The sequence below is a fragment of the Gymnoscopelus microlampas genome, assembly GCF_963454915.1.
Source record: "Gymnoscopelus microlampas genome assembly, chromosome: 23".
NCBI classification, from domain to species: domain Eukaryota; kingdom Metazoa; phylum Chordata; class Actinopteri; order Myctophiformes; family Myctophidae; genus Gymnoscopelus; species Gymnoscopelus microlampas.
This window is the reverse complement of record NC_139960.1, coordinates 4,702,393-4,730,027: the sequence shown is the minus strand read 5'-3', so window position 1 is coordinate 4,730,027 and position 27,635 is coordinate 4,702,393. Positions and strand designations below refer to the sequence as shown.

At 43.5% G+C, this 27,635-nt stretch overlaps 2 protein-coding genes across 4 annotated transcripts in view; one reads left to right on the top strand and one right to left on the bottom strand.

Moving 5' to 3' along the window:
• tmem178bb (transmembrane protein 178Bb) overlaps window positions 1-13,384 on the top strand; it is a gene marked incomplete at both ends in the record, with an annotated part of 135,070 nt that extends 121,686 nt beyond the window's left edge. The window contains 2 exons of the mRNA XM_084049806.1: window positions 9,072-9,209; window positions 13,134-13,384. Of these exons, the coding sequence (XP_083905932.1) occupies window positions 9,072-9,209; window positions 13,134-13,384 (389 nt within the window). The remainder of the gene's footprint in view (window positions 1-9,071; window positions 9,210-13,133) is intronic.
• An 8,196-nt stretch (window positions 13,385-21,580) lies between these two features.
• The window catches only part of cnot4b (CCR4-NOT transcription complex, subunit 4b), a 52,363-nt gene continuing 46,308 nt past the window's right edge, over window positions 21,581-27,635 (bottom strand). For all 3 annotated transcript variants that reach the window (XM_084050259.1, XM_084050258.1, XM_084050260.1), the window contains one exon: window positions 21,581-23,706. In XM_084050259.1, coding sequence (XP_083906385.1) covers window positions 23,378-23,706 — 329 coding nt within the window. In that variant the 3' untranslated portion in view covers window positions 21,581-23,377. The remainder of the gene's footprint in view (window positions 23,707-27,635) is intronic.

Below are 27,635 nucleotides of genomic sequence, written 5' to 3'. Positions count from 1 at the left end.
GCTCACTACGCGACATGTTGTGAGCTTGTAGATGGGCAATTTTCTGTGTGCGACATCACAGGCACGCAACTAAGTATAAATAAGGCTTTACAAAAAGCAATGGCAAGCAAGTGGTCTTCTGTGTATTTTACCTGGGCTGAAAACAGTATGTATCGCGTGGCAAGGCACAGTGGCCCACATCAATTAAACGGAACAGAATAGACCATCGCACACATACCCTTTTTCATGGTGAAATATAATTCGCACTGAGGTTGACAACAACAATCCAACAATACTCACCATAAGGGAAGCTGGCTAAGCTCTCAAGCTGAACCATATACAGGTGTAACTGGAACAACAATCTAGGACCATGAGCATTTTGATGAAGTCTATTGTCGTGGATGGAAAGTAATAAGTATATAACTGAGTATGAATTCAACAAAATTCAGCCCTCCCATGAGCAGCTGGCCATGCACCTGCAGATTACAGAGCAGCAAGTGTGTGTGTGTGTGTGTGTGTGTGTGTGTGTGTGTGTGTGTGTGTGTGTGTGTGTGTGTGTGTGTGTGTGTGTGTGTGTGTGTGTGTGTGTGTGTGTGGAGAGAGGACAGCCGTTGCCTAATGTAGGCAATTCTTTGTTTACTCATACAATTATGAAATAACACACATTGGCCAATGTTTAACTTACATTTAAAAAAGAATGAGTCCTACGCCTCCTGTTTAACTTCCCCTGCTGACAGCCGTACGTCAGCCGCGTCCCAAGACCAATGCATCCCTGGTGGTGGACAGTGGTGAAAAAAGTACTCAAATGTATTACTCAAATAAAAGTATCAATACTGCAATGCAGAAATAATATGTAAAAGTAAAAGTCCGGTATTCAAAATGTACCTGAGTAAAAGTAGAAAAGTTTTCAAATGTATAAAATGTCGACCCTGACCACACAAGTAGCACCAGCTCCAATGAAAATACATAGTAGGGTTTTTCTATAGACTACATCCCATAGCCTGGAAGGATAATTGCTCTGCTACTGTAGTTTGTTGTCAGGCCAACCGGCTGACCAGTGGTGGAACTTCATCAGTCAAACATTCCGTTTTTTATTGATTGATTTTTGTTGCTTTTTACCCCCTTTTCTCCCCAATTTAGTCGTTGCCAATTCCCACACATTTTGTGTGTTGTCACTGCTGTTGTATCCTACTGACTCACCTGCCAGTGAGGAGCCCCCACTGTAATGACGTAGACTAGAGCCTTTCGTCCCACTCCTCCCGCCCAACACTCCCTGCTGACAGGTGTAAAAATATCCACCACGGTGGCATTTGATCCCAAAACCTCCACGCTGGTGGGCACCAGGTACTTGGCCACCCAAGCTCCCCAGTTTTTTCACTTAGTTTGACACATTGTTTCTATGACATGCCCAAAATAAGGATTGATTATTAATTTATTTTATTATTTATTTCATTTAAAAAAATGTTTTATATACACGCACGCACGCACGCACGCACGCACGCACGCGCACGCACGCACGCACACACACGCACACACACACACACACACACACACACACACACACACACACACACACACACACAGTTATAATTGATTATCAGTATAATTTGTGTTTTGCACCGATATTCTTGTCTTTCTCCATACAGTCCTTAGAGGAGAAATGCCTTAAAAATGTGTTGGCTTAAAAAATTGTTGTCTTAAAGACATAAAACATCTCTCCAATTACCGTGACAGCTGGGACCAAACACAGTTCTGATGTATGAAGGGACAAAAGGGCCCTTTAAATGTGGTTGAATCCATTTTTTACATGGAGGCCATCTGACAGCTCCCAGGGGCCTTTCAGCAGAAGGGCCCCTTCATCTCTCAGCTGCCCTTGTCTGGCATTATACTACATGCAGGACTCATAGAGCCTACAATATGCAGGCTGCGGTGTCTGGTGGAAGAAGTACTCAGTTTTTTGTTTTACTTAACCCCTTAAGAGCTGAGGCCAATTCTACAAAAGCCTTCTTAACCAGTAGTTCTCAAACCTTTTCGCGCCAAGGACCCCCAAATTTATATATATTTGGCAGCGGATCCCCATATGAAAATGTTTTGTGCCAGGGACCCCCAGAAGAGAAGATTAAGATAAAAAAAATCTAAATTACTCAAGATTTTTCAAACACTTTCAAGATTTTTCAAAAAAAGGAGATGTACAAGCTCGCAGTGCGGCACAAAGTGACACGCAGTTATCTTGTATCTGCTATTTTTGAATAGCCAATGCTAAAATCTGAAATGACACAGACGCTTTCCCGGTTTTAATGGGTTAAGTACAAGTAGTAATACCAAAATGTAGAAGTACTGTAGGCTACTCCGCTACAAGTAAAAGTTCTGTATTCAAACTTTAGTAAAAGTATTGGCATCAAAATAGACGTAAAGTACCTAATGTAAATGTGTCATTATGCAGAATGTTTTGTCAAAAATCTTTGGAAAACACGGTAGCAGATCGACAAGCTCACAACATGTCGCATCACGCTGTGAGCTTGTAGACCGGCTGTTCTCGAATACACAAAGTGCAAAACATGGCTTAATTGGTTAATGTATGTTCTGGAATAATAATCTTAATCTACTATGTAAATGGCAACTAACATTTTCAAATAACCGTGGTATATAACATTTGCCTCTGATGTGTACAGTGGGGCAGAAGTCGTATTGGAAAATGGACGTTCCGGAAGTAAAAGTACCTCAAAATTGTACTTAAGTGCAGTACTTGAGTTGTTGCACTTATGTCCGCCACCGCATGCAGGCTGCATCGACAAGCATCAAGAAGGACGTGCATGACATCTTTAAACAGTGATCAATTATAACACGTAGTGGAAATACACTTAGCGTCTAATGACGTATATCCCATAATCAGCCCACGCCTCGCTTCCGTCTCCTGCCCAAATGGCGGTTTAATTATTCAGTCCATGCCAAAGTTGTGATTACGGTACACATCCAGAAGGATTGGATTGAAGCTCGGCACTTGTTTATCTGCCGACTTTGTGTCGGCACATAATTTGGCTGAGAGTGAAGTGAATTTAGTTTAAAAGTCCCCCGGCTGGCCTGCCTCCCGGCTGCTGACTGACAACCCGCCCCGCTATTCTTTCCCTCACTGCCTTGCTAAAGCTAGAGTCTATCTATGTGTCACAGAAGTGCTGACGCCCAGTTGGTGGAAGAAGTACTTCAATTGTTTGTTTTTTTACTGAAGTAAAAGTAGCAATACCACAATGTACAGTATTAAAAATTGGATACACCCCAGTAAAGTAAAAAAAAACAAAAAAAACATCAAAATTGTACTTGAGTACAGTACTTGAGTACTTTCCACCACTGCTGACGCCTCGTCCCAAGCCCTCAAACGCTCTCCTCTCCTCCTCTCCTCTCCTCGGTCACAGGGGTCTCTCCAGCTCTTTAGTAAACAGAATATAGTACATTTTCAGGTGACACAATTTAAACCAATCAGGAGAGAACACTGAAAACGCATTTTCTGTATAAGAAAGAGCTGGCGAGACATGGGAGACTCCTTTTACTGAACAAACACTCTATAGCAATGAGTACTATCAGAATATAGAGCTATTCAACATTAATTTGGCCAAAGTAAATCACTTACCCTACCTTTAAGTAACTTCCAACACTGCTCACAAGAACATGCAACTCTGTTTGTTTTCTTTTGGAGACGTTTCTGGTGTGCAGTCGACATGACACGACACGACAAAGTACAGAGGATGACATGTGAGGCAGGCTGTGAGGCGGATTAAAACGTTGCGTTTGATCCGTACATTTGTGGCATACGCGCAGCGGCTGCTGCTGAGAGTGAACTGTGGCGTCTCCCTTCTTCCCTTTGGTCTGTGGTTTAAAAATGTGACTTGTGTCTCCAAACTCTCTTTCTCTGTTTTCATATTCGCAGTACGTCCTGCGCTGAATGCCCCCCCGCTGCGTTAAAAAAATAACCTGTGTTCCATTGGATCCGATGTAGTTTGTATTTTAGTCACAAGCTCTTCCCCAATACTTTTCATTGGTTCAATATTTATAAAATCCAAATTTTTGGGTATGTCATCATAGGGTCTCAAGTTGGTGACACGCTGTGAGCTTGTAGATCAGCTATTTTCGCTGCTTTGGATTGACATTGTCATAAGGTAAAGTAAAAAATAGGCATTATTATTTTATTTTTTAAGTTTTCTGCGCCAGCCGTGTTAAGTTGTCAGATGGGTGGACTGTGAACACTTTCAAGATTTTTCAAGTGGGCCCTGATCCAGAGAAGGTTGAGAGCCACTGGCATAGAGAACATCAGCACAGGAGGCCTGGGAGACACACACTGCACCCAGGGGATGGACAGAGGGGGAGGGCCGGTGCTCCTGCACCATGGAGGTTCTTGTTGCTTCGCTCCATTTGTCCTCTTCACAATGTGTGCACTGGTCAACATACACCGCTACCTGTGGGAGCAGGCTGTTCTCACACGCACGTACAGTTCGCACTACGCATGCACGCATCGCATAATATCAAACATATCAGACATATCTACATTTCCCAAAAGGAAATGCATGTACAGTATGTTAATTCAGTCTGACCAGAGGCAGGGATAAAACATATCCCCGCCGAATATAAAAATGAATGACCAGTGGGGGGGATACAAGAACACTTGTCCCAAAACACGCTTGCCCCAGGTCAAATCCAGCAACCTCGGTGCAGTCAGACCCACGTATTTCTGGCCACCAAAGTCCACTCGTCCCGGTCAATTCCGGCGACCTCGGAACGGTTGGACCCACCAGGTATTTCTGGCCACCAGAACCTACTCGGCCACGTTTGACGTCTCAGGGGTACAGAGACTACCGGATTTCACAATGTTTGGCACGGCAACTTGCTCGCCGGTGCCTCTCGTGGCTCAAGTCCACTTTAGACAGCGTTTTTTGCCTAACTACTTCCTAACTTCCTAATGGGCCGAGTGGTCCGCCTCGCCCGGGGCGAGCGTTCCATGCAAAAAATGTGGCGAGCGAGTCATGTATCCCCCCCAAGAAATCCAACCCTGTGTGATGCGGGAGAAGCAAAATGTGGAGCCAGAAGTCGGCCCGGCCGTCATACAGTACACGCTGTCGAGAAGCACATAGTAAACATGACCACTCAGCCAGCAGAGGACATTTTGCTGTCTTTCACAAACGAATGTCGCCGCTCGTCACTCGAGCGTGGGTGTCTCTCTCTCTCTCACTCTTGCCTTCTGGGGGAAGCTTGTGTTTGCTGATGCTCTGTCGTACAAGTCAGAGGTGACCGACGGTGACAGTGACTGATTGACAAGGCCCCTGACAGGCCGTTCCACTCCGGCTCCCTCCGGCTGAAACAGAGACGGACAATTCAGCGTCACAAATCTGTCAGAAAGCACTGCGCTTGCAGGGTGCGGCCGGCCGGCCAGCACGGGCCTGACAGACAGAACGCCGTCAGGCTTGTTATTTTGTGAGCTACACTTTGAATTAAAACTCCAGGTTTTGTGCCTTATTTCATCTCGAGGCGTCGTTTATTTCTTTTTTCCTTTTCTGTCGCTGGAAGAAAACGGCTGTCACTGTGACTGCAGCCTACAGCGCTGGTTGCATCTGCAGAGGATTTCTGTTTGTTGTTGGTTTTCTGTCATCATGGTTTGAATTGATGATGGTCATCGTTGCTGTCGGGTGGAAACCTCATATGTCACAAACATCCTAAAGTAGCAAAAAAATCGACAAGCTCAAAACCCAATGCTAAGCGTTTTGAGCTCATTGATCGGCTATTCTTTGAGACATACATCCGGGTTTTTGACCAATAAGCACCTTTGTTTGACCCTTTGCAGGGTCAGTGTTATGTCCACTTCAGATTCCCACAAGCTCCCAGTTTAATATCGCTCAGATCATGAAAAGGAAAAATTGGCTTTAACGCACTCAGTAAAATCCTCAGTGTTCTTTTATTAATTTGTAACTGAATGTACAAAATGTCACCAAACACACCTTTATGGGTCTGTTTGGTTACATGTGTACACTCTGAGTTAAATGAATACTCAGGATTTTTATGGTGTATTCATTTAACCACATGAACCCTATAGCGTCCCTATTCTGGGGGCTTACATTCTGTGAAAATAACAGATATACAAGCTCACAATGCATCAGCTATTTTTGGTTGATGATGGTCATGCTTTTTGGTTTGAAGCGTTAGGGGGTTAAGTGCCTTGCTCAGGGACACTTCAACCGGGGCCGGTATGTGAACCGGGGAACCTTCAGTTTTCCATGGTGGTCTCTCTACCCATTAAGCTATGGCTGCCTCTGTTGTGCTTTCAAGGTCGTGCCAATACCTGCCCACTACTTCCTAACTCACAGGAATCCCCTTAAGGACCCAATGCATTCAGCTATGGCTGCCTCTGTCGTGCTTTCCGGTCGAGGGCGGCGCAGTTCCCACACCCGCCCACTACTTCCCTGCTAGCATGCAAGCGCTGTTTCCGTTACGCATAACAAGCCTCGGGGAAAGCTCTCTCTGTTGTCTGTGTTTTGCTCTCAGGGCAAATATTATGACCTTTTCTTCCTCTCGCTGCATGGTTCCCTCTACCCCGAGCCCCTGTGCCAGCGCTCGCAGCTTCCCGTTCTCACCATGCCGTGTCAGAGCAGCTCACCCATGACATTAATATCTACACGGGAGGGGACGTGCTCCGAGCTCTCCTCCAGCCTGCTCCACCACATTACTGCTGCTTCCGTTCCCTGCTCCCCCGGCGCGATCGGTAGCCACGGCCTCTTTTCATCGTTGTCGGGTGGAGACCTTGTATGTCCCAAAAAGCGTTAATTTGCAGGAAATGGTGGTGGGGGGGGGGAACCTGTGTTCCAATGAATCCAATGTAGGTATCATTTAGTCACAAGCTCGTTTTTTCATTGGTTGGATATTTAAAGGGAAAGGAAACCCTAGGCTGATTTTGTAGTTTGTTTTCCACTTCACGTTAAAAACTACAGCAGGGTAAAACATGCAGGCTGCATGACCTTATATAGTACACAGTGATGTAAGCAACACAGCTGCAGCTAATCACATTAATAATGGGTGTGCTAGATTTTAGGTGTGTCAATACTGTCTATCATGCTTGCACATTGGCATGCCCTTGGCTCTGGACACACCTATGAACACACACTCATTGTTAATTTGTTTGGTGCAGCTGTGTTGCTTACAAGTCTGCCATGTTTTTAACCTGAACTGGAAAACAAACTACGAAATCAGCCTGGGGCTTCATGCCCCATTGCCACTTTAACCACTTTTAAAGTGTTCCTACATTTTCGCTGTACGGCAGGAAAAAAAAACATAAAAACTTGGGAGATAAAAGGTTTCTGCCCGACAACAGCGTTTTGCACCTACTGTCGCTGGTATTACCCTCTTGAAGTGAACAGGCGTGTCCTTGAGGCATGGCACAGAGTGAGGGCCTTTTTATTTGATTGCTCTCTGGCACCGCGGAGGCACCTTACCGATTTATGTTCTCTCTGTTGCACAGATTCTCATCCTTTTTCATTTCAAAGGGCCCCCAGTTTGACATGCACATTAGGCCACAGACCTCCATTCGACACTGATAGCTTTGTGGGGTTCTCTCTCCCCAATTATTTTGAATATTTTAGAAAAATGTTACACAATACAAGCCCTAATCACAGTATACTGTATATTCTGGATCGGTCTGGGTGTGGAGATGCAGTGTAGCTATATTTATGTAGGTTCTAACTAGGGATGCATTATTAATCGGTCATCATTTCGGTATCGGCAATATCGGCCTAAAAAAAAGCAATATCGGTATCGAACTGATACCAAAAATAATATATCGGTTTTAGACAATATTTTACTTTATATTTATGATTGAATGTGAAGCTGAAAAAGCCTTTTGCGATGATGAAGGCTGCAGATTCAATCAGTGCTTTCTGGAGAAGCTTTCAAAAAGGTCAATGAGTTGGAAAAATGTTTGCCCTAATATGTGCTTCAGTAGGCCTAATGAATCAGGTCATAAGAATGCACCGGTTATTAGAAGTCTATATCCAGAAACACAGTAACTGTAGAACAGGTGTAAGGTGAAACCTACTGGTATTGCAAAGTATTGCAATATCGGTATCGGCAATTTGACCATGCAAAGAATCGGTTCATCGGATATCGGCCCGGAATGTCATTATCGTGCATCCATTGTTCTAACTCAGATAACTCAGACCAAGCAGCATGTAGTCCTTTGATGAAACTAGCTGGTACATTAGAGCAGGTGTGGAGCTTTGGTTTGAAGCCTATATTCATATTGTACTTCACGTATGTATCTTGCTGGACAAAAAATGGCTTATTTTCAGTGTTGAAAAGCGGTGTCCCCTTTTCAATACTGTTCATACTGAGGACTGTGTTGTTTTTTTATCTGAAAGAAATAAAGTCCATTGCGTTCTGTATAACTTCAGTTGTCTTCTGGGGTGAGTGCACCGGTGAAGCATTTCACCCATTACACATCTGAACAGTTTTTACTCCAACCTCCAGTGAAGTGGAAGTCGCCGAGATACATTTTCTCTATACAGTCTGTAGTTCATCAGATAAGTTTACTAGATTGTAAAACTTTTGTTTTCATCAGAGTTAGTGTTAGGCTATGAGTTGCTGCACATACAGTAGTACAACAACTTTAAAAGCTGAGCATCACCAACACTATGCCTTTAATGGTGAAAACTAGTTTCTGTTGTACTACTCTCATGAAGTGAGAGTAAATGGCAGGGTTGGATTTTGTAAAAAAAACAAACAAAAAAAAACTAACAAAGGGGTGGCATTTTACTACTTATCTACTTAAACATTACGCTATTCTAAAGTATCATAGCCTACATGTCCATGCATATTTAATTCAGTCTGACCTGAAGCAGGGATAAAACATATCCCCACCGGCCATATAAATGAACGCCCCGCTTCTCCCACAGGAAATCCAACCCTAGCAAATGTTATAACATGTTTGTTTTGCTTTGTTTTGTCTTTGAATGAAAAGCCCCAGAACGTTTATTCAAATATTTTCTTACCACAGAGACGAGAGATGTTGCTTTGGTCTCAACATGTCCTTGGTGTGTGTGTTTGTGTGTTTGTGTTGACAGACTTGCGGCGGATGACAGCAGGCTTCATGGGCATGGCGGTGGCCATCATTCTGTTCGGCTGGATCATTGGAGTGCTGGGCTGCTGCTGGGACCGAGGCCTCATGCAGTATGTGGCCGGCCTACTCTTTCTAATGGGAGGTGAGTGTCATACACTTGTTTGTTAATATAGCATAAATATTTATACTGTACATTGTCTTTTTTTTTTTAAATAGCCGGTCTACAAGCTCACAACGCGGGATATAGTGTTTTTTATACCGAGCAACTGATGCCTCTCTGCCCAGTGTCATTTTAGATTTTAGCATTGGCTATTCAAAAATAGCAGATATACAAGCTCACAGAAGCAAGCTCAAAATCAGCTATTTTTGAACATTTTTGAAAAATCTTGAAAGTGTTTGAGAAATATTGAATTACGAAAAAGTTTGAGAACTACTGATTTAGAAGGCATTTGTAGAATCGGCCTCAGGTTTTAATGGGTTAATGTCCTGGGCTAATCCTCCGATCACTCAAGATCCTAGAATAGCCCCTGATCCTCACTTTATGCTGCCTTATAAACAATGTATTTCTGGGGAGCACCCCTTTTGTGTCCATGCAATGTCCTGCGTGTGGTCAAGGTTGTACAACAAATGCATGACTTTTTAACCACTTGAACCCTATTGCGCATCTTTAGCAGATCTACAAGCTCACTACACGCCGCAAGATCTGCCATTTAGGGGCGAAGATATTTAGTGTAGAGTGAAAACAGAAGGGCCTCTATAGAGTCCTGGGGGACTCCAGTTAACGAAATCTAGGGTTTAAAGTAGTTAAATTACTTGAGATTCGAGAATAAGGCAGGCGTGCCGACAACGAGGCCTCGAGACTCGTGAGGCATGCCCGAGCGAGCCGCCAGGCAAGCGAGTGGCCATGCCGCCGACTCGCCGAGTAGCCGCTGGCCGTGCCCATCGAGTGGGTGTATTGAATAGGTTAATCAGGTTGGTTCACGTGAACCTAAACTAGACTTCCAGTGGCAGAAACTTTTGCAGACATTTTACTCGTGGGACCAAACAAACGTGCAGGTGTACTGTACAGTAGTACATCAACCCTGCTGTAGAAAGTGGGACTTGAAGAAACTATATACACTATATATATTTATAGCAACTGTTATACGGCAAGCAAAGGGTACAGGCAAATGCACGCATTCGTCTTTTTCACACATCTGGCTCGCGTTGCTTGTCGGCCGCATCTAGAAACGGAGGCCCTGGTGGCGCAGCAGTGGGACCTCTCATTAGTGTAGCGGGCGATGTTGATTAATGCATGAAGTCAGGTTACGTTGCTCGCGTGGTTCCCAAACGGTGTGCCGTGAGACGAGTCCAGGTGTGCCTTGGGATTTCGTGTCAACCACACCATATTATTGGAAGGGATATAACGACACAAAGAGTTGGGGGGGCGGCGTTAGCCGAGTGGTTAAGGCGCGTATACAGTACCACATAGGTTCTTATGCCTGACAGCGAGTCCCGGGTTCTATTCTCGGGCCGGCCGGACCGTTGCTGCATGTCACTCCCCTACTCCCCGTTTCCTGCCTCTCTACATCTCTATCAATAAAGGTTAGAGAAGAAAAGTTAGAAAAACGTTCAGTAATTTTCAACCTTATCTTCATATAGTTGGTCCTCACTAATGCTCATTATAAGACTGTACCATTTCGGTGTCATCACTCTGCATCTCATTGGCGGACTATGGATGGACAGTTCAGAAAAATGGCTACCAATGACATCATCGATGGGGAAGCCAAGCTAATAGAAACTGCAGCCTCTCTCTTCCTGGAGAGTTAGAATGCTGAAATAGAAACCTGTTGTTCTTGCATTCATGTTGCCCAGAGCTCTCCTCTGAGACACAGAGTGAGTAGACAGAAATGGTGCCATGAGGACCGATTATATGAGGGATAGGTTGAAAATGGGTGAGGTGGTCCTTTAACATTTTTTATAAATTAATTATGTTATGTTTTTGTTTTTATTTACTATATCAGTACTTTTTCATTGCGATGCGTGGTGTTGTGAGCTTGTAGGTCTGCTATTTTTTACTAAGCATACAATTGTGCCTTGACATCTTGACTTGCCCATTGGTGTGCCTTGGGCACGAAAAAGTTTGAAAACCACTGATGTGCATTAGTATACACACATGCACACACTCACACACGGAAACAGACTTCTCTATTGTTCACACACTAATCTGGCTCTAACACACTTAATGTTCTCACACACACTTCTCCGGCTCCGTCAGCATAGCCTGCCCCATTCAGTCAGAGGAACTGGCTGACATTCTATGCACTGTACGACTTTTGCCACGGCAGGAGCCAAAGCACAGACTCAATTAAGATGGGGCCGGGGATTATTGCTGTGCCCTTCGGTTGCATAACGAGCAGGCAATTAAAAAGCCAATTAGGTTCGGTGGTAATAAAAGTGTGCGGGGGGGGGGGGGTAAGGCCCGGTCCGAATACAGTGGCCAAATCCCAGCCAACACACCCAAAGGGGCGCATGGGGATTGAAAATGAGGCCAAATTTAGCCTCACTATCAACACTAAATCAGCTAAATGAGCACAGCCACCAAGCGGTGGATTTATTTGGACGGAACACACTGTGCAAATGATTAAAATGATACAAATAATGTATTTGAACTACTGTAGCTGAACAGAGCAGGGGGTTAAGGTGATCTGTGCTTTGTTAAAGGCCAAAGGATATGTCATCAATATTCTTCTAGCCTTTAAAGGTGCTGCAAGTGATATTTTTTAGGGTTAAAACAAAAAGGTTAAAGGTCTATATTCTGATAGTAATTATTGCTATAGTGTTTGTCCCTCCAGCTCCCTCTTTTTTCCCTTTTTTTAAATCCCATGATTTTTGTATCCCATTTATTTTTTCACCCAGTGCCAATTACCAAAGCTGTAATCCTGGGCGATGCTCTCCCTCTGCCAGTCTGGGGAGAGCCCAGAACTGAGCTCATGCTTCCTTCAATGCATGAGGAGTGAGCAGGCCGCTTCTTATCACCTGACAGGGGGGAGTTTCCCCGGTAGGACGTAGCGCGTGGAAGGAACACGTTATTCCAACCAGTTCCTTTCCCCTCCATCAGGCGCCCCTGCTGACCAGGGGGAGGCAGTATAGAGACCAGGATTACTGCATGATGTTTTGTGAGGGTACCTACCCTAGGAGACACAGGGAGAACATGCAAACTCCTCACAGAAAGGCCCTTTCGCCATGTCTCTCCAGCTCTAACTAAAGAGCTGGAGCATGGAGACTGGGCTGGAGCGACATGGAGACCCCGGTTACTGAACAAACTATATAGCAATGATTACTATCCAAATATAGAGCTATTTAACATTTTTTATATCATTCAAACTATTTTATATCATTAAAAATGTACATACAGTGAGTGTAACACTGTATCGTTTTGACTTGAATTCATAAATTGCACATACTATAAAGAGTTTAAATGAGCCATTTGAAAGTTTAATTCCCCCATGCAGCTCTCAGTATGCTATGCCTTACAGCCATGCTACAGTATGTTAACACACCATGGAATAAAACAATGTAAATTAAGCTCACGTTAAACACTTTATAGTTCAAAGGGGGGCATCATGTGCGATACAGTATGTACAATCTGTGTTTGGACCAAATGCCTACTAACGACAACATAAAAATTATAATAATTATAATAATACATTTCTGACGCACTTTTGAAGTGTTACAGAGGTCAACATTAATCACTTACACTGTACTATACTTAGTCGACCAGAGTCCCACTAGGTTCTATGTTAGGCCCACTTTTTTTGTTTTTTTGTGTGAAAATACTAGCTACAACGGTATTTTTTTCCCGAATGTCCATCCCAGAATAGGGACGCTATGGTTCAAGTGGCTAACAAACAAACAAAAATGTTTTAAAAAATAAAAAAACAGTCTTGCTAATACAAAAGTTACCCTTATACTAAAACGGATACAAAACCGCAAACAAAAGCATAAAGTCACGAAGGTTTTCTAGACCTGCTTTAAAAAAAATATTTCTTAACATCTTTCCCACTTTGTGGTTGTTCCCGTACAGGAACCTTCTGCATCATCTCCCTGTGCACCTGCGTGGCCGGCATCAACTTTGAGCTGTCCCGCTACCCACGCTACCTGTACGGCCTGCCCGACGACATCGGCCACGGCTACGGCTGGTCCATGTTCTGCGCCTGGGGAGGCCTGGGTCTCACCCTCATCGCCGGGTTCTTCTGCACGCTGGCGCCCTCCGTCCAGCCCATCCCCCGCTCCACCTGCCCCAAGTCCCGACAGGAGAACGGCACGGTGTGCTAAAAACACTTGGTTCTCGACGTCAGGGTCCCGGGGGACCACCGGGGGGGGGGGGTCTGTAACTCTGAGAGGGTACGAATGGAACCAAACTTCCATTCGCATTGTTAAATTAACACAGCAGATTTTACAGCGTAGATTGGGGTCCAAAAGAGACATTTTTCTTCTGTGTGTGCAGTCTGTACACTCTCAGAGTTACAGACCCATAAGCGTCCATTTGGACCCCTGGTGGGCCCCGGACCAGATGTTGAGAAACGGTGTTAAAAGAGCGGACCGGCTCGTTACCCCCGACTCCTCCACAACACCGACCTCGACCCCGGAGCACCGACCGGCGGGCGGCCATAAAGAAGAGATTATTAACATCCGACGACTCAAAACACAGATCCACGAACAAGACAAAACGGATCCCCGACGGTCTCCATGCGTTTCATCGATCAACTCATTTCCACTCTCTCCTGGTTGCAGAAAAAAATAAGTTTCTTCTTTTTTATTGTGTGTGTTCAAAATAACAATGGGTGTGTTGATGATCTGCCTATCTTGAAGACAACAGAAAAAAAAGATTAACTAACGGAGAGAAATATAATCAACAAATCGAAGTTGTGCTTGTTTTAATGTTGTGGAGCAGATGCTGAAATGGATGTACCATGACATGGCCTTCTCCGTGGGAAAATGAGACGAACATGGCAAGGGTGGGGGGGACAATGTACTGTAGAGACACTATAAACGGCGACATCTTGGATCGTGTGGTGGTCTTAAGAGGAACAGCGTGAGCAAAAAATCTGTTTGGCTGCAGTGCCAACCGTTTCCTGGATGGGCGTTACCATTAACACAAACCTACTTTGAGTGTGGAAAAAACAAAACAAAAAGCAAACGTAACACAACAAACAAAGTACTGAAGTGTAAATGTCCACAGTGTTTTAAGAATGACTCGGTTCTCTCATGGAAAACTTGGCCCCCTGGAAGGCTCCTGAGGGACTCGTGGATGAGGAAGTGGGCTGAGTGATGAACCCATGTGACTTGCCAAAAAAATGGACAAAAGGCTGGGACTGAGTACCATCGGTTTACTGTACAGTATGCGGGCCCCCTCTATAGGTTGACTTGGGGAAAGTGGGGGAGCGAGGGGACGCCTCGATCTCGCAGTAACCCCACTGTTGTACATTGCTGTACAGAATAATTATCAAGAGAAATCACAACCAGGAAACTTTCATGTCGGTAAACATTTTCTTTTCTCTTTTTTTTTCTTCGTATAGAGCGTTCCTCTCCCTTCAAACTACCCCCCCCCACCCCCCACCTCCGATTCATCAAGCATTTTATACATGAATTCCTATTTCATTCCGAGTGCGATTTTGTTTGTGAACGGCTGTATGTGAAGTGCGACTGACATTTGATTGATTTGTTTTCCCCATTCTAGTCATAGAGGTGTGTGCGTGTGTGTGTGTGCGCGTGTGTGTTTGTTTTGCAGTCTATATAGGAAAAAAACAAAACGAAAAACAAAGTCAGTTGTAAAAAATTATGACAATAAAGTCAAGCTCTGCCTTGAGGATATATAAAAGGTAAGGGCTTTTGGTGAACAGGAACAATGAAGAAATGGAAAGATGCAGTATCCTGTTTCAACTGCACACCTGTAACGTCTGCCTTTGTCAACGCGATGGGGACTCACCCAGTAGACGAGGTTGACAAGGGTAGGCCGTTCGAAGAGGTTGAGGGTGGGTGAGTGGGGGTGAGGTTCAACATTGGAGCACGGCTGTCTTGAGCATGTCTGTGGAGGCTGGAGCTCATTGCATCTCATGGGAACACACAGCGGCTTTATTCCTGGAGAGTCTGTGCACATTATCTCTGAACGTGGAAACTATGCCATCTCTCTTCAGCACAGCTTCCCTCTCCTCCGGCTCAAATGTTCTTTTTTTTATAGAAGCCGGAACGTGGCAGAATTCTCCTAGTTTTCCACCTTTTGAGTGGAGGGCAAAAAGGAAATGCAAGGCAAGTTTATTTGTATTAGCACTATGCAGAAAGGCAAATTCAAAGTGTTAGGAACACAGCATGCGCTGTTACAAAGAAACAGGAAATAAAAGGCCATCATTCATCCCAACTAATCCGAACCTGTCGAAGATGGGAGATAAAATATGGAGAAAAATGTGAGGTTCCTCGAGGCCCTCGCCTGAAAATTGTGCATTAAGCCAGCTCTGTCAGAGGACCAAAATCTCTGTCAGAGAATATTTAAAATGGAATGTTTCGCTGCACATAATGCAAGATTATCACAACATCATCCCACAACAGCAAGTACTGTAAAGTGAGGTTCGTGTGGCACATCTCGCAGAGATGCACATTTCCTGTTGCTGCTCGCCCAGACTTCCATTCAGCAGCTAGTATTTCCATGTCCTGGCTGAGCGGATATGGAGCCTGTCCAAAACCCGATGTTGATGCATGCTGTCATTTGTCATGCTCATTTTCTCCTTCCCCATGACCTCTGCAAAACATCACGATAGCAGGCTTTTGGGGACTCGAGAGGCTGTACTGTACGTTATATCTTATAGGGGTGTCACAGTTCTCAAAATCCACGATTCAATATTTGATGTAAAGGTCACAATTTGATCACATTTTTCATTCAAACTTTTGAACCGCTTAAATCCTACAGTATGCTTAGTTGAAAGGTGGCCCCCAGGACTCTATACTTGGCCCCCTGTTTTTTTTCCGCTCCACACTAATATCGCAGAAAATAGCTGATCTACACACAATGCTGTGAGCCTGTAGATCGGCTATTTTCTAGGTTTGATGTGGTTAAACACACTGCTGAAAAAACAGTGTTGTAAAGCAGGTAACATTCAAGCATTTGATAGTAACGTGATTTCGGATTTTTAAAGTCACAGGTTTGATTCTTGCTCATTTCAATCGATGATAGATTTCTCTTTTTGACACCCCTAATATACATTTATATGAAAAACCTAAAGACAAACAAGTGCAGTAGGAAATGAATAGGGAGACACAAAGGTATTTGCCAATATAGACAGTAAAATTCTTAGTGTTAATTTAAGAGTGTACAACTTCCAAATTAAACTAACACTGAGGATTTTCACTAGATAATAGATATGATGGAACCTTCCCTCACGCAAATCAATGGGATTATAGTGGGATTGATAGTTTCACATTGCCAACCCTGCCAACTGATACATCTGTTGACATCAAAATCCAAGGTAGTTTCTGGATTAGTGGCAATAACAGCCGCAAAGAATATCAAAATCACCGCCCCATTATGAAGGATCGCCCCAAAGACTTGTTTCTCCAATGCAGTTCTTTTAAACTCTAGTTGAGCAGAGTGTTTAAAGACTGGCTTGTGGGTCTCTTAATTACCTGACCTTGATCTTGAAGTAAGGTACAATCAGAATTTGATGACAGGATTTCATAGTGGGCAGCTTCTCCTATTGCTGTTAGCATCAAATCACACACGCTGGCTCTCCAAAAACCTCAATTATGCATTGTTAATACAGTCGATAAAGAGATTATAAGGAGATCCATAAGGTGCATTAAAAACAGTTTTGGAAAAAACAGGGGGCCCAGTTTAAGCTTTGTGGTCAGCCTATATATACATTTCCCCCCTTAATAAATGCTCCTTTGGACAAAAGCTGATAATGCAACTGACCGTGAAATTACTTGAAGTTCTTTGGACACGTTTCAAGAGCTGTGGTGTGAAAAATAAAGTTTAAACTCTTCCTGGAAGAATAAACCCTCCTCAATTGAGAACCTTCTCCCAGAAAGCGCTGGCATGCGGAGGATTTGTGCTATGCAGTTGATAACAATATAAGAGGAAATATTGGAAATAAGCAGAACCTATTGGGTCCTTATAAGCACAAACAACCTTACAAAAGATAGTGCTCCTTGACATACTTACCGCCTGTCATTTATTTTAGTCCACCAAGATTACACAATAAGACATCAAGAAGGCCAGAAACTGCAGACACGTGCACACAGACACACACATGCACAAAAGCACAGCCACAATCGTTCCTCGACTCTCTTTCACCAAGAAATGCTCCATTCCAATCACTCCTGAATGAAACGGAACAGCCTTGGTCAGGATGTGGGTGGGCTCCGACACACTGCTGATGATTCTATACAATACCACATACGTACGGCACACAAAAGCACATATTGGAAGAATAAGCTGAAACAGAGATACCTGCTGATGTATTTACACTATAGGATGATTTCAGCACACCACACCGAGCTAAAATCTCCAAAGAGTTCCCTGCGTTTCTCCCGCTGTCTCGTTTGAAAAGTCGCACGTCAAAATGGAAGAAGTTGAGTTGGCAAAAAGGAAAAGTATGAGTTTACAGAACAGAGGCTCTCATCATCAAAATAGCTTAGACTCTTTAGAATTTAGATCCTCGACTCACCAAACACACTCTAGGCATCACATACAGTACTGTACCGTAGCAACATATGTCAACTAAAAGTCTTGCCCCAGTAGCGCTGTAGGAACACTGTAGAAGAAGCCTCATCGGTGTTATTGAACAACTCCATGAAAACAGGGAACGCGGGACCATTGTTCTACAAAGGATCTGACCACAATTAAAATAAAAAATAAAAACAGAGATACTGCAACTTCCATTTTGGAACGGACATTAAAAACAAACAAGGATCTATCAAACCTTTAACATCAGTAACGTGTCTGTTGAGTAAACTTAAAAAAACAAAAGAACAAAAAAAAAAAAGAAAGAAAAAAGAAAACCTGGAAATGTTCAACTGTGGAATGTAAAATCATTACAAAAATAAATCTCATTGGTGTGTTTACTAATGATGCTTGTTGTGATATGTTTTAACTATTATGTGCTGGGTTTTCTCTGGTAAACGGTAGGCCTGACATCAGTGGTTGGTTCAAAGTGGTGTCCGGGGTGCGTCCTTCTGGGGTATTTGAGGGGGTTTGAGTGGGTCCCCAGCCAAATGAGCAGTTTTGTTATTTAACCATTGGTTCTTGGGGCAAGCCAATTATAACTGGCAGTTTATAGAGTGTACATTTCCTCCTGAATACAACATTGTAAGGTCAAATTCAACAAATAGTACAATAGGGTCTCTAGTTTACACTTATGTGAGATTATGTGCTGAATAAATAACATTTTTCATGAAAGCAAAATGATCGATAGATAGGAACAAATGGACCATCTAGATACACAAAAGCTACACAGCATATTTGTAGCTTTTGTAGCTACAAACGTCGGATGCATCTTTGTATCTTCATGTCACTGGTTTCCATTGGAAATGATTGGCAGCCTGTATCTTTGTGTGAACGCAGCATAAGGGTCCGAAACGCTAGTGTACAAAACACTGTTAAATTAAAGGTAGGGTAAGTGATAAAACAAAAATGTTTTTGTTAAAAGGTTAAAGCACAATATTCTGATATTAATCATTGCTATAGAGCATTTTTTTCAGTAACAGGAGTCTCCCTGTCTCTCCAGCTATTTGACAAAATGTCAGCCAATTAGTAGAGAGTACCAATTTATGTGTTTAAGTTACAATTGTGTCATTTCTTTATGTCATCACTTCCAATTTCACTTGTTTAATCTGTATCCTGTCTGAGTTCTCTATCCTGATTGGATAAAATTGGTATCCTGACCTGAAAATGCATTTTCTGTTTAATAGAGTTGAAGAGAAATGGAGACTCCTGCTACTGAACAAACACTCTATTGCAATGAGCACTATCAGAATATAGAGCTATTTTAAAGAAAATCAATTACCCTACCTTTAACTGGCAGATTGAGGTCCCAGAGAAAAAAAAAGAAACAAACTGTAGCAAATAGAGGTCTGTGGCCTACTGCAGGGGTTCCCCCAAATAAGCCATAACCTCTTGCTGTGTCCCCCTATTGCAAAATGGCTTTTAAAAAGATAAAATAACTCCCCCCACTTTGCAAACCACTGCTCTAAAGTCCTACAGTACAACTATATGCCATGAATGCAAATCAGTGGTTCTCAACGTGGGGTCCAGCGGGACCCCACGAGGGTGGGTGATAGAGAGAACCAATGAATCCATACGGGTCTGTATCTCTGAGTGCACAAATGGAACCAAATGGACTCTTACGGGTCCATTATGCATTTGTGCACTCTGAGTTAAATTAAGGAGTTTACAGTGTAGATTGAGGTCCCAGAGATGATGATGACGATGATGATAATAATAATAATACCCATACCCATAGCCTGATGCATATTAAACTGTGGGGGGGGTCCTTGAAATTAAAAAGGTAGAGCAGCATCACTGATGTTAACAGTGTGGCCTAGTATCTCTGATCCAGACAGTACCTGCCCACATTTGAAGAAAGAACATGACTTGGAGGATTAAGCAGCAGGTGAGAGACTGACTGGAAACCTGGCGTGCAAGACCCCCCCCCCCCCCCAATTTAAATCGTTCGCATCCAGACGGCAACGGGAGATAAAAGAAAAGCGAAGGGCACCTAAGATGAAACACTCCGCCAACATCAGCCGCCACGCATTAAGCCTGAGGAGAGTGACGGGGACACAGGAGCTGAAACGATATTAACGAGGGACGAATAACACTGTTTGTTGTTTCTTTCGGTGGCTTTGAGGTGAGATATTTTTATAAGCCCCTTGGGAGAGGTTCTTTTTTTTTATCTCTTACAGAATTTGGCAATTTATTTTGCTGCGTTTATCATTTTATCTTATTTTTTTTCCTCCCCTCATTTTGCTTATATTTTTGTGCCGATGAACTTAACTAATTCGTCATCGTGTTCCACATGCAGAGCACTGCAGAATATCAAAATGACTAATGGATTAATAAAAAAGACATATCTATATATATATATATATATATACACACACACACACACACACACACACACACTATTATTGTTTTGCCCCATGACAAATTGTCTATGCATGTGAGTGCATGACCCCTCAAAATACATCTTCAGCCATTCTCCCATTTAGGAATATTATGTACAGTAAATAATACTTCAGGACTTTTTTTATGACAGATCCATCATGTGGCATTTCATTCAAATACATATTTTCTTTAGGTTTTTTTTAAGATTGGAACAGGCTTCCTGAAAAGTAACAGTTTTGGACACCCGACAGCGACAATACAGTATGATGAAATATGATGCCTAACGCAGTCAAGCATTCAAGCTGCAAATACTTTGCCAGCATGTAGCCAACTATGCTTTGTCCTTTGATAAGGAAGGAAAGATTGTTAGTTGAAACAGCACAAGTGTTGCTAAGTGGACTATACATTTTAGCTTGCACATTTGAACATGCAGTCATAAAATAATTACCCCAAATATCTATATGCATTCAGCGACATGCCTAGTTACAACACGGCCACAGATCTGCAAATCTCTTATCAGATCAATTTGTAGCCTGTATGCATATGTGAAAGATAGTTTCAATTAACTCAATAGACGTGTCTATCATTTCAATAATATGCGAAAAAGGAGAGAAAAAAAATGCCTGCCTAATTAAGGAGTTAAAATATGTCCCAAAAATGTTGTTTGATGTTCTCGGCTTCCTTGGCCAATTAGCAAAGAACAGCAGTCATTTCTGTCGATGAAAGGCTCGACAGTGTCACCGCTGAGTGTATAAGCGTGCATTTGCCAGGCACAGTATGAGCGCTTAATTCGCTCTTGACATTATCTACAAGCCACTGCCTCCACTGCAAGATAAAATTAATTGGCCCACACTGGAAGCATTTGATGTCTGTCCTTTCTAGATGTTTCTACAGGAAACCTTAGTTGGCGCCTGTCGCCCATCCAAGCTTCACTACGTTATCACCAGGACGTGCAAGAGCACTGTTCGATGGTTGCTGGTCTTGACAGGGTACACGGGATGACGCCCTAATGAGCATCAATAAACACATTAAGCCTAGAGTCCCTATTCTGGGGCAAATGTTCAACAAAAACAGCCGATCTACAAGCTCTTGGCGTAGAGGGAAAAACTAATATTTACGATATTATTATTTTTGTACCTGCAAACATTGTTAATATACTGTTCACCCATTAAAATTGGGAAAGCAGCCGTGTCATTTAGATTTTTGCGTTGGCAATTCAAAAATAGCAGATATACAAGCTCTCAGCGCATTACTTCGTACCGCACTACACATCTGCTATTATAGAAAAAATTCTGTGACTGTTTGACCTTGACACGTCATTTGCATAAGAGACAAGAAGGGCTGACAAATAAGAAAGCAAACAATGCAAGGTGTCATGTTTTCTCTTTTATTTGAGATTTAGTTGTTTTTTTTCCTTTTTCTTCCAGACCCGTAGGTGTGCAATTCCTTCAGCGCTTCATTTTAGACACGCGTATTTAGCATTGTGTAAAACCCTTTGTTAGACTGCATCAGTGGCTTAATTTTTAATAATACTGAATGAATACTGAAAAAATGAAGAAAAAAAAAAGAATTTGTCAGAACCTTACACAACAGGAGGAAAAAAAACTTAAGACCATTAAAAGATTTTTCTTTTCATAAGTGTGTGGGGCCATGGGGTCATGTCTGTAATTCATGTTAGTAATTGCTTGAGTTGCCCTGAAGAACCACTATCCCAGCGCAAATGTAGTGTTATGAGGTCAACGTTAAAAAGGAGTGGAGAAATGTCACACATCCAACTGTAAAACTAGATGTCATCTCCCAAACCTGATTTTGCACAACGGTGAGTATAAACTTTACTTGATAGCAAGTGTCAAGCAGCTGCCAAAATCCATGTTAAAACGACCAAATATTCTTTTGAATTTAAAAAGAAAAAGCACAACATTTGACCAAATTCATCATTTACATTTAATTTACTTGTCTGTCTGTGCCAACTCCGACCACCTGACCAGCCACATGCGGTATACGTCAAATATTTCTGGCATTCAGTCTAGCAGCCGAGCTACACATTGAGCTCTTTGTATTCAGGAGTCAGACCTTTAAGCCGGAAGGTCAATCAGGACAGAGACTTTTTAGTTTTTCGAGCCGGTGGTCAGCAACTGTTAGTGCCACACAGTGGCGCCACATTTGTGCTATAGTCTTTAACTCTGTGCCGAGATCCTTCCACATCTATTGATCCGCTAATTTTCATTGTGCGACAACAGGCGCACAACGAAGCATAAATCAGGCTCATCTCTGGTCTACTCATAGAGGCACCCCCTTTGAACTAGGAAAGGCACTACCCTCTGATACAGAGGCCTGGCCGTCACAACATGCTGGGATGGACCACCTCCGTCCCTCCCAGGCGACACCTGAGAAGACTGTGACCACCCCTCTCACCACTAGCAAGACTATAAGACAACGGGGATAGACCACAAGCACACAAGCGTCGTATCGCTATCCAACGTACCGGCTCAGCAGAGGATTCATTTCTACTCTTCACTTCCTTTCCCATAAATCCTTTGATCCTGTGAATAAAAAAACGAAACAAAAAAAACAACAACCCTGAAAACATCCTCAAGTACTCCTCCTGATCAACCAATCACTGACCTCCTGCCTCACGTGCTGACAGACTGACTGAAAAGTTGCTTTTCTGTAAAGTCGTTTTGAACTCTGCACCTAATATGGTTCATTGTCCTCAAAGATGGCCTTAATTTCTCAACGCTAATTTGTATGTACTGTATATATTTTTACCGGTCATCTAATTCTGTATGATCTGGAATCCTCCCATTTCATTTTTTTAAGGTCTTAAAATTAATAGTGCGAACCCTGGAAGTCCCAGGATCACGCGCCTCAGTAGTTCATATCATCAATAATGTTGTTGGATAATGTTTGGCTGGGATAGTGCGCTTCAGTCCAAAAAATAAAAATAAAAAAACAAACAAGCTCATAAATTGAGAAGGAGGAAGGAATTAAAAACTAAATAATCTTGTTATAACTGGTTAATCATTTTGTTGTCTGTATCGCTCATGGTTTGGTTGAATGTTTCTCTGTGGAGTTAAGTGTAGGTTAAAGGGTGCCGTGTGTGTGTGTGCGTGTGCGTGTGTGTGTGTGTGTGTGTGTGTGTGTGTGTGTGTGTGACGGTTTCACAGCCCCTAGTGGCGGTCCATAGCAGCACTCTGTAGCAGGTCTGTCTGGCTCTGGCCTGGGGGTCTGAAGGTGGTCTGGAAGCCTGGAGGAGGGGAGTGGAACTGGCTGGCTGGGTTGGCCGCGGCCGGGGCCGGGTAGGAGGCCCAGGACGCTCTGTGGAGGAGGGGGATCTGGCCCCCGTAGGAGGGGGCGCTGTGTGCTGGGTGCTGGGGGGCAGCTGTGGCGGAGCTGGGCGGCCCGTCCATCTCTGTGAGGGTCTGCAGGGACTTGAGCCAGTGTGGGGGATTGTCGTCCTGAAGAGAGTCCAGACTGTTGCCGGTGGTGGCTGGGATCCCTGGAGAGGAGAGGGAGGGGGGAGAGAGAGAGAGAGAGAGAGAGAGATAGACAGACACAGCAAGAGAGAGAGAGAGAGAGTGTGTGTGTTACGGCTGTAGTGGGGGGGGGGTTGGTGTGGGTGTGTTTTCTTGTCTGTTCTCTCCTCAGGTACCGCTCTCCTTCCCCCTCTAAGCTGCAGAGTGAGTTGATTTGATCAAATCAGTATTCAATCAGCTCATCATAGCTTGGCTGTTATAAGCAATGGCCCAGTATCCGGCGGTGGAATTGAAGCTCTCTTCCAGCACTGTGTCCTCTTACACAGTGCTGTTATATTATTTTTTACAGTCTATTGGTTATTAGCCTGGAGAAGAGCAGAGACAGTCAATATCTAAGGCAAAGATCAATACAAAGATCAATATCTAAGGCAGCAGTTCCCAATCTTTCCTGGATCAGGGCCCACTTGAAAATATTGAAACAGGCCCAGCCATCTGACCACTTAAACGGTGGCCAGGCACAGTAGACTTAACACGGCAGCCTATTGGCCGTGTTAGGTGGTCTTGTGGTCCTATGTGCCACCGCGTTGTTTCTTCTTGCTTTAGACAGACTTTACTTATCGTTTAGAACAATTCTTTTTTTTTCTTCAGTTAATTCCTGAAGTGTGTTAATACATTATTTTGTGCATTTGTTGTCCTTGATTCCTTTTTCCCCCAGTTACTTCCGTAGTGTAACTCCCCTCTCTTCCCCTCGACATTATGGGGACGTAACAGAGACATATGGCACAAGAACTAAGCAGACCATTCCGTGGAGCGTATTTCACAGGTTCTGGATTTGTTTCCATACGATACAATCCGGTTTCACCTACTGTAAGGTTCTCAGAAACCAATTTGGGCCCTGCTTTGGAGGTAAGACCAGGGCTTACCCCTCAGCTCCGGCACCTGCCTGCTGCACTCTGGGAAATCTAGAAGGTGTTCCGTCACTTCAAATGCCTATTCAATGCGTTTTTATGTTAGGCTATTCATTATTAATTAAACTTTCACATTTTCCCCCTCAATGTCCCTTTCGCCTAGCCTGGTAAACCCCCCTCCCTCCGGAAATCTCATTTGCATTTGATTTCAGGAAGGAGGTCTGGGATTGCGCAGGGAGTAAAGCTGCCCGAAACGCTGCGTATTCGAACCAATCAGCGGCTGCTTGGGGCGGGATCATCCAATCACCTGTCTAGTAGCTTGAAAAAAAGAAAAAACGTCTGTCATCGATTCTGCTTACGGAGTCTCAGATGGAAGTAGGCTGTGAAACAAATGTGTGTCGCAAGCTTCTTCCATTTGACGGTGTCAGGTTACCTTTCGCCCATGAGCCGGGTGATCTGACTCCTACGCTAACTACGTTAGCTGCAGAGGACTCCGCAAAGGCTCCGCCCCACCTACCCCGCATGTCAAATTAGTTGTCAATGCCAATCATCTTGGACCCCAAGAGAGAGAAAGAGAGGGAAAAAAGGTAAATGTGTGTCCTTTCCAAGTTTGATGTCAGTAAATAAACAGTAACATTATGCAGATGTGCATCTCTCAAGTAGTCTGTCTGCGAGCTGACTTTGACTTTTAGTCGGATTCATGAGCTCTGGCACCTAATGATTTACAAATGAAACACTGGGTAGTACTGACCCCGAGTTGTGGGAACCCATGGAAGGTCCACCTTTTGACAAAATGTCCTTTCCATAAAAAGCCCTACCCTCACAACATTCAAAGGTTGTCGTTCGTAACATCCCCTAGTTGTACTCTAAATTGTTAACATGTTTTTATTTTCTGTTGGCATGTAATTGAATGTTTGGCTTGTATTTCATGGTTTGCTCGTTGTTTGTTTAGTTTTGCAACTCACGCGTGGAAATTAGCTCTATGCTAAATCCGTCATATTTACACATAAACATGTCTGTGAATCATGCTGAGTGTTCATCAACGTGCACTGTCCTTGCCAATTGAACACAAAGTAAAGTGACGTTGCTCTGGATTGATCAAACTGAGGTGACAACACTGGAACCACACACTATAGCAACAACATAGTGCCTTTTTTTTACCACTTAACCACTTGAACCCCAGTGTCCATATTCTGGGGGGAATATTAGCCAAAAATAGCAGATCTACAAGCTCACAATGCAATGCAACACATTGTGAGCTTGTGGATCAGCTATTTATGAGAGATTTGGTGTTTTTAAAAAAAGTGGTCATAGTAGAGTTGTACCTCAAGTCCAGTTCTATAAGACTAAAGGGGTTTATTTTATATATTCAAAACTGTTTTTAAAGTCGTGAACATGTCTAGATCTAATATTTCATTAGGTTTTTCATGACGTACCTCCCCCTTCAGGAGTGGTTCTGGTTATAGTGCAAACGTAAAATTAATATATAAAATAAAATACATATCAAATGACTTTAGCGGTTCTGGAGTGTTTCGGGATAAGGGAAGATTCTGGTCACCCTTTGTCGTGGAGAAGAGCCAAGATCGAGGCGACATGCTTTACATATGTTACCACTATCGCTTTTCCACAGGCCCACACGAGGGGCTCTGCCCAGCAGACGTGTCTTTTGTGACTGCGAGGTTAGATCACTTCCCTGCTATACTGTGATCGCTGGATTGATCTTTTCACCACCGCCTGGTCCAAAGCCGACAAGATCAGAGAGCATCTCCTGAGATCGTCACTGACCACCACCAGTGTCTTTTGCTCCGCATACATCAACTGCTCCAGGCTGGGGCCCAGATAAGAGAGGCCGGCATCGAGCAAAGTCGCTCAGACGGAGGGAGATCGATCGGGCCACCATTACGCCACAGCCTCCGCGCGGTGGGATGGCGCTGGCTCGGCGCCGCCGTAGGTCTCTCTCTCACTACAAAGGCTGCAGCCACCACTTTAGTGGTGAAACTCAATAGCATAATAAAGAGGAAATCCCTGAGCTGGCAGAGCAGCTGTTCTGAAATCCAGGCCATTCCTCCTTCTGGGCACGAAGGCCTGGGGCAATGAGCAATTTTTTTTTACAGCTCGACTCACATATCGGCCAGGCCATATCGGCCAGACCCACATTGTCCATCATTTGACTTAATTAACAACGTCGGTATAGGCGATTAGGCAGCTGATATGTCTGATAAGTTACATTTTCAAAAATAGTCAATCTAGATCGGCTAGTGGTTAAATAAAATTGTTTTTCTGAAAAAAGTTTTTTTTTTAAATATATACATATTATATACACAAAACATCGGTTAAAACCTCAGTAATCAATGGTCTATGACAGGGGTCTTCAACAGGGGGTCCGGGACCCCTAGGGGGTCCTCAGAGTTACTACAGGGGGTCCGCCAAATCTTTGTGTGATATGATTTTTATTTTACCTTAACCACTTGAACCCTAGCATCCTTTTTCTTAAGAGAACTTTAGCCAAAAATAGCAGATCTACAAGCTCACAACGCCTCGCGCTGCGAGGCGTTGTGAGCTTGTGGATCGGCTATTTTTGGCAAAGAGGTATAGGTGTAGAGGGAAAAAAGAGCAGACCAGAAGTAAACAAAAAAAGTTTAATCTGAAACCCAATTTTATACAATATAGTGGGGGTCCCTGCTTCATCTCTCTCTCAGCTAGGGGGTCCTTGGCCTGAAAACGTTGAAGACCCCTGGTCTATGGCTCTGCAAAATTAGGATCGGACACAAAAAAAACATTTTTTTGTCGTCACGCGGAAGCAATACAGCTGACGTTACCCATGCAACAGACTGTTTTTTTTTGTTTTTTTTTAAGTAAAAGATTTTCTGACTGTTCCTAATGTTGATGAACGAGGTGGGACCTCAATCGCCGCGCATTGACTCTGTACTCAGTATCCAATAATCACCATGGCTGTGAGAGATATGGAGCACATTACGGTTGCTGGTGAGCATTGGGAAAGCCATTTAGCTGCAGTGTTATCGTATAGATACCAGTCTTGCGTT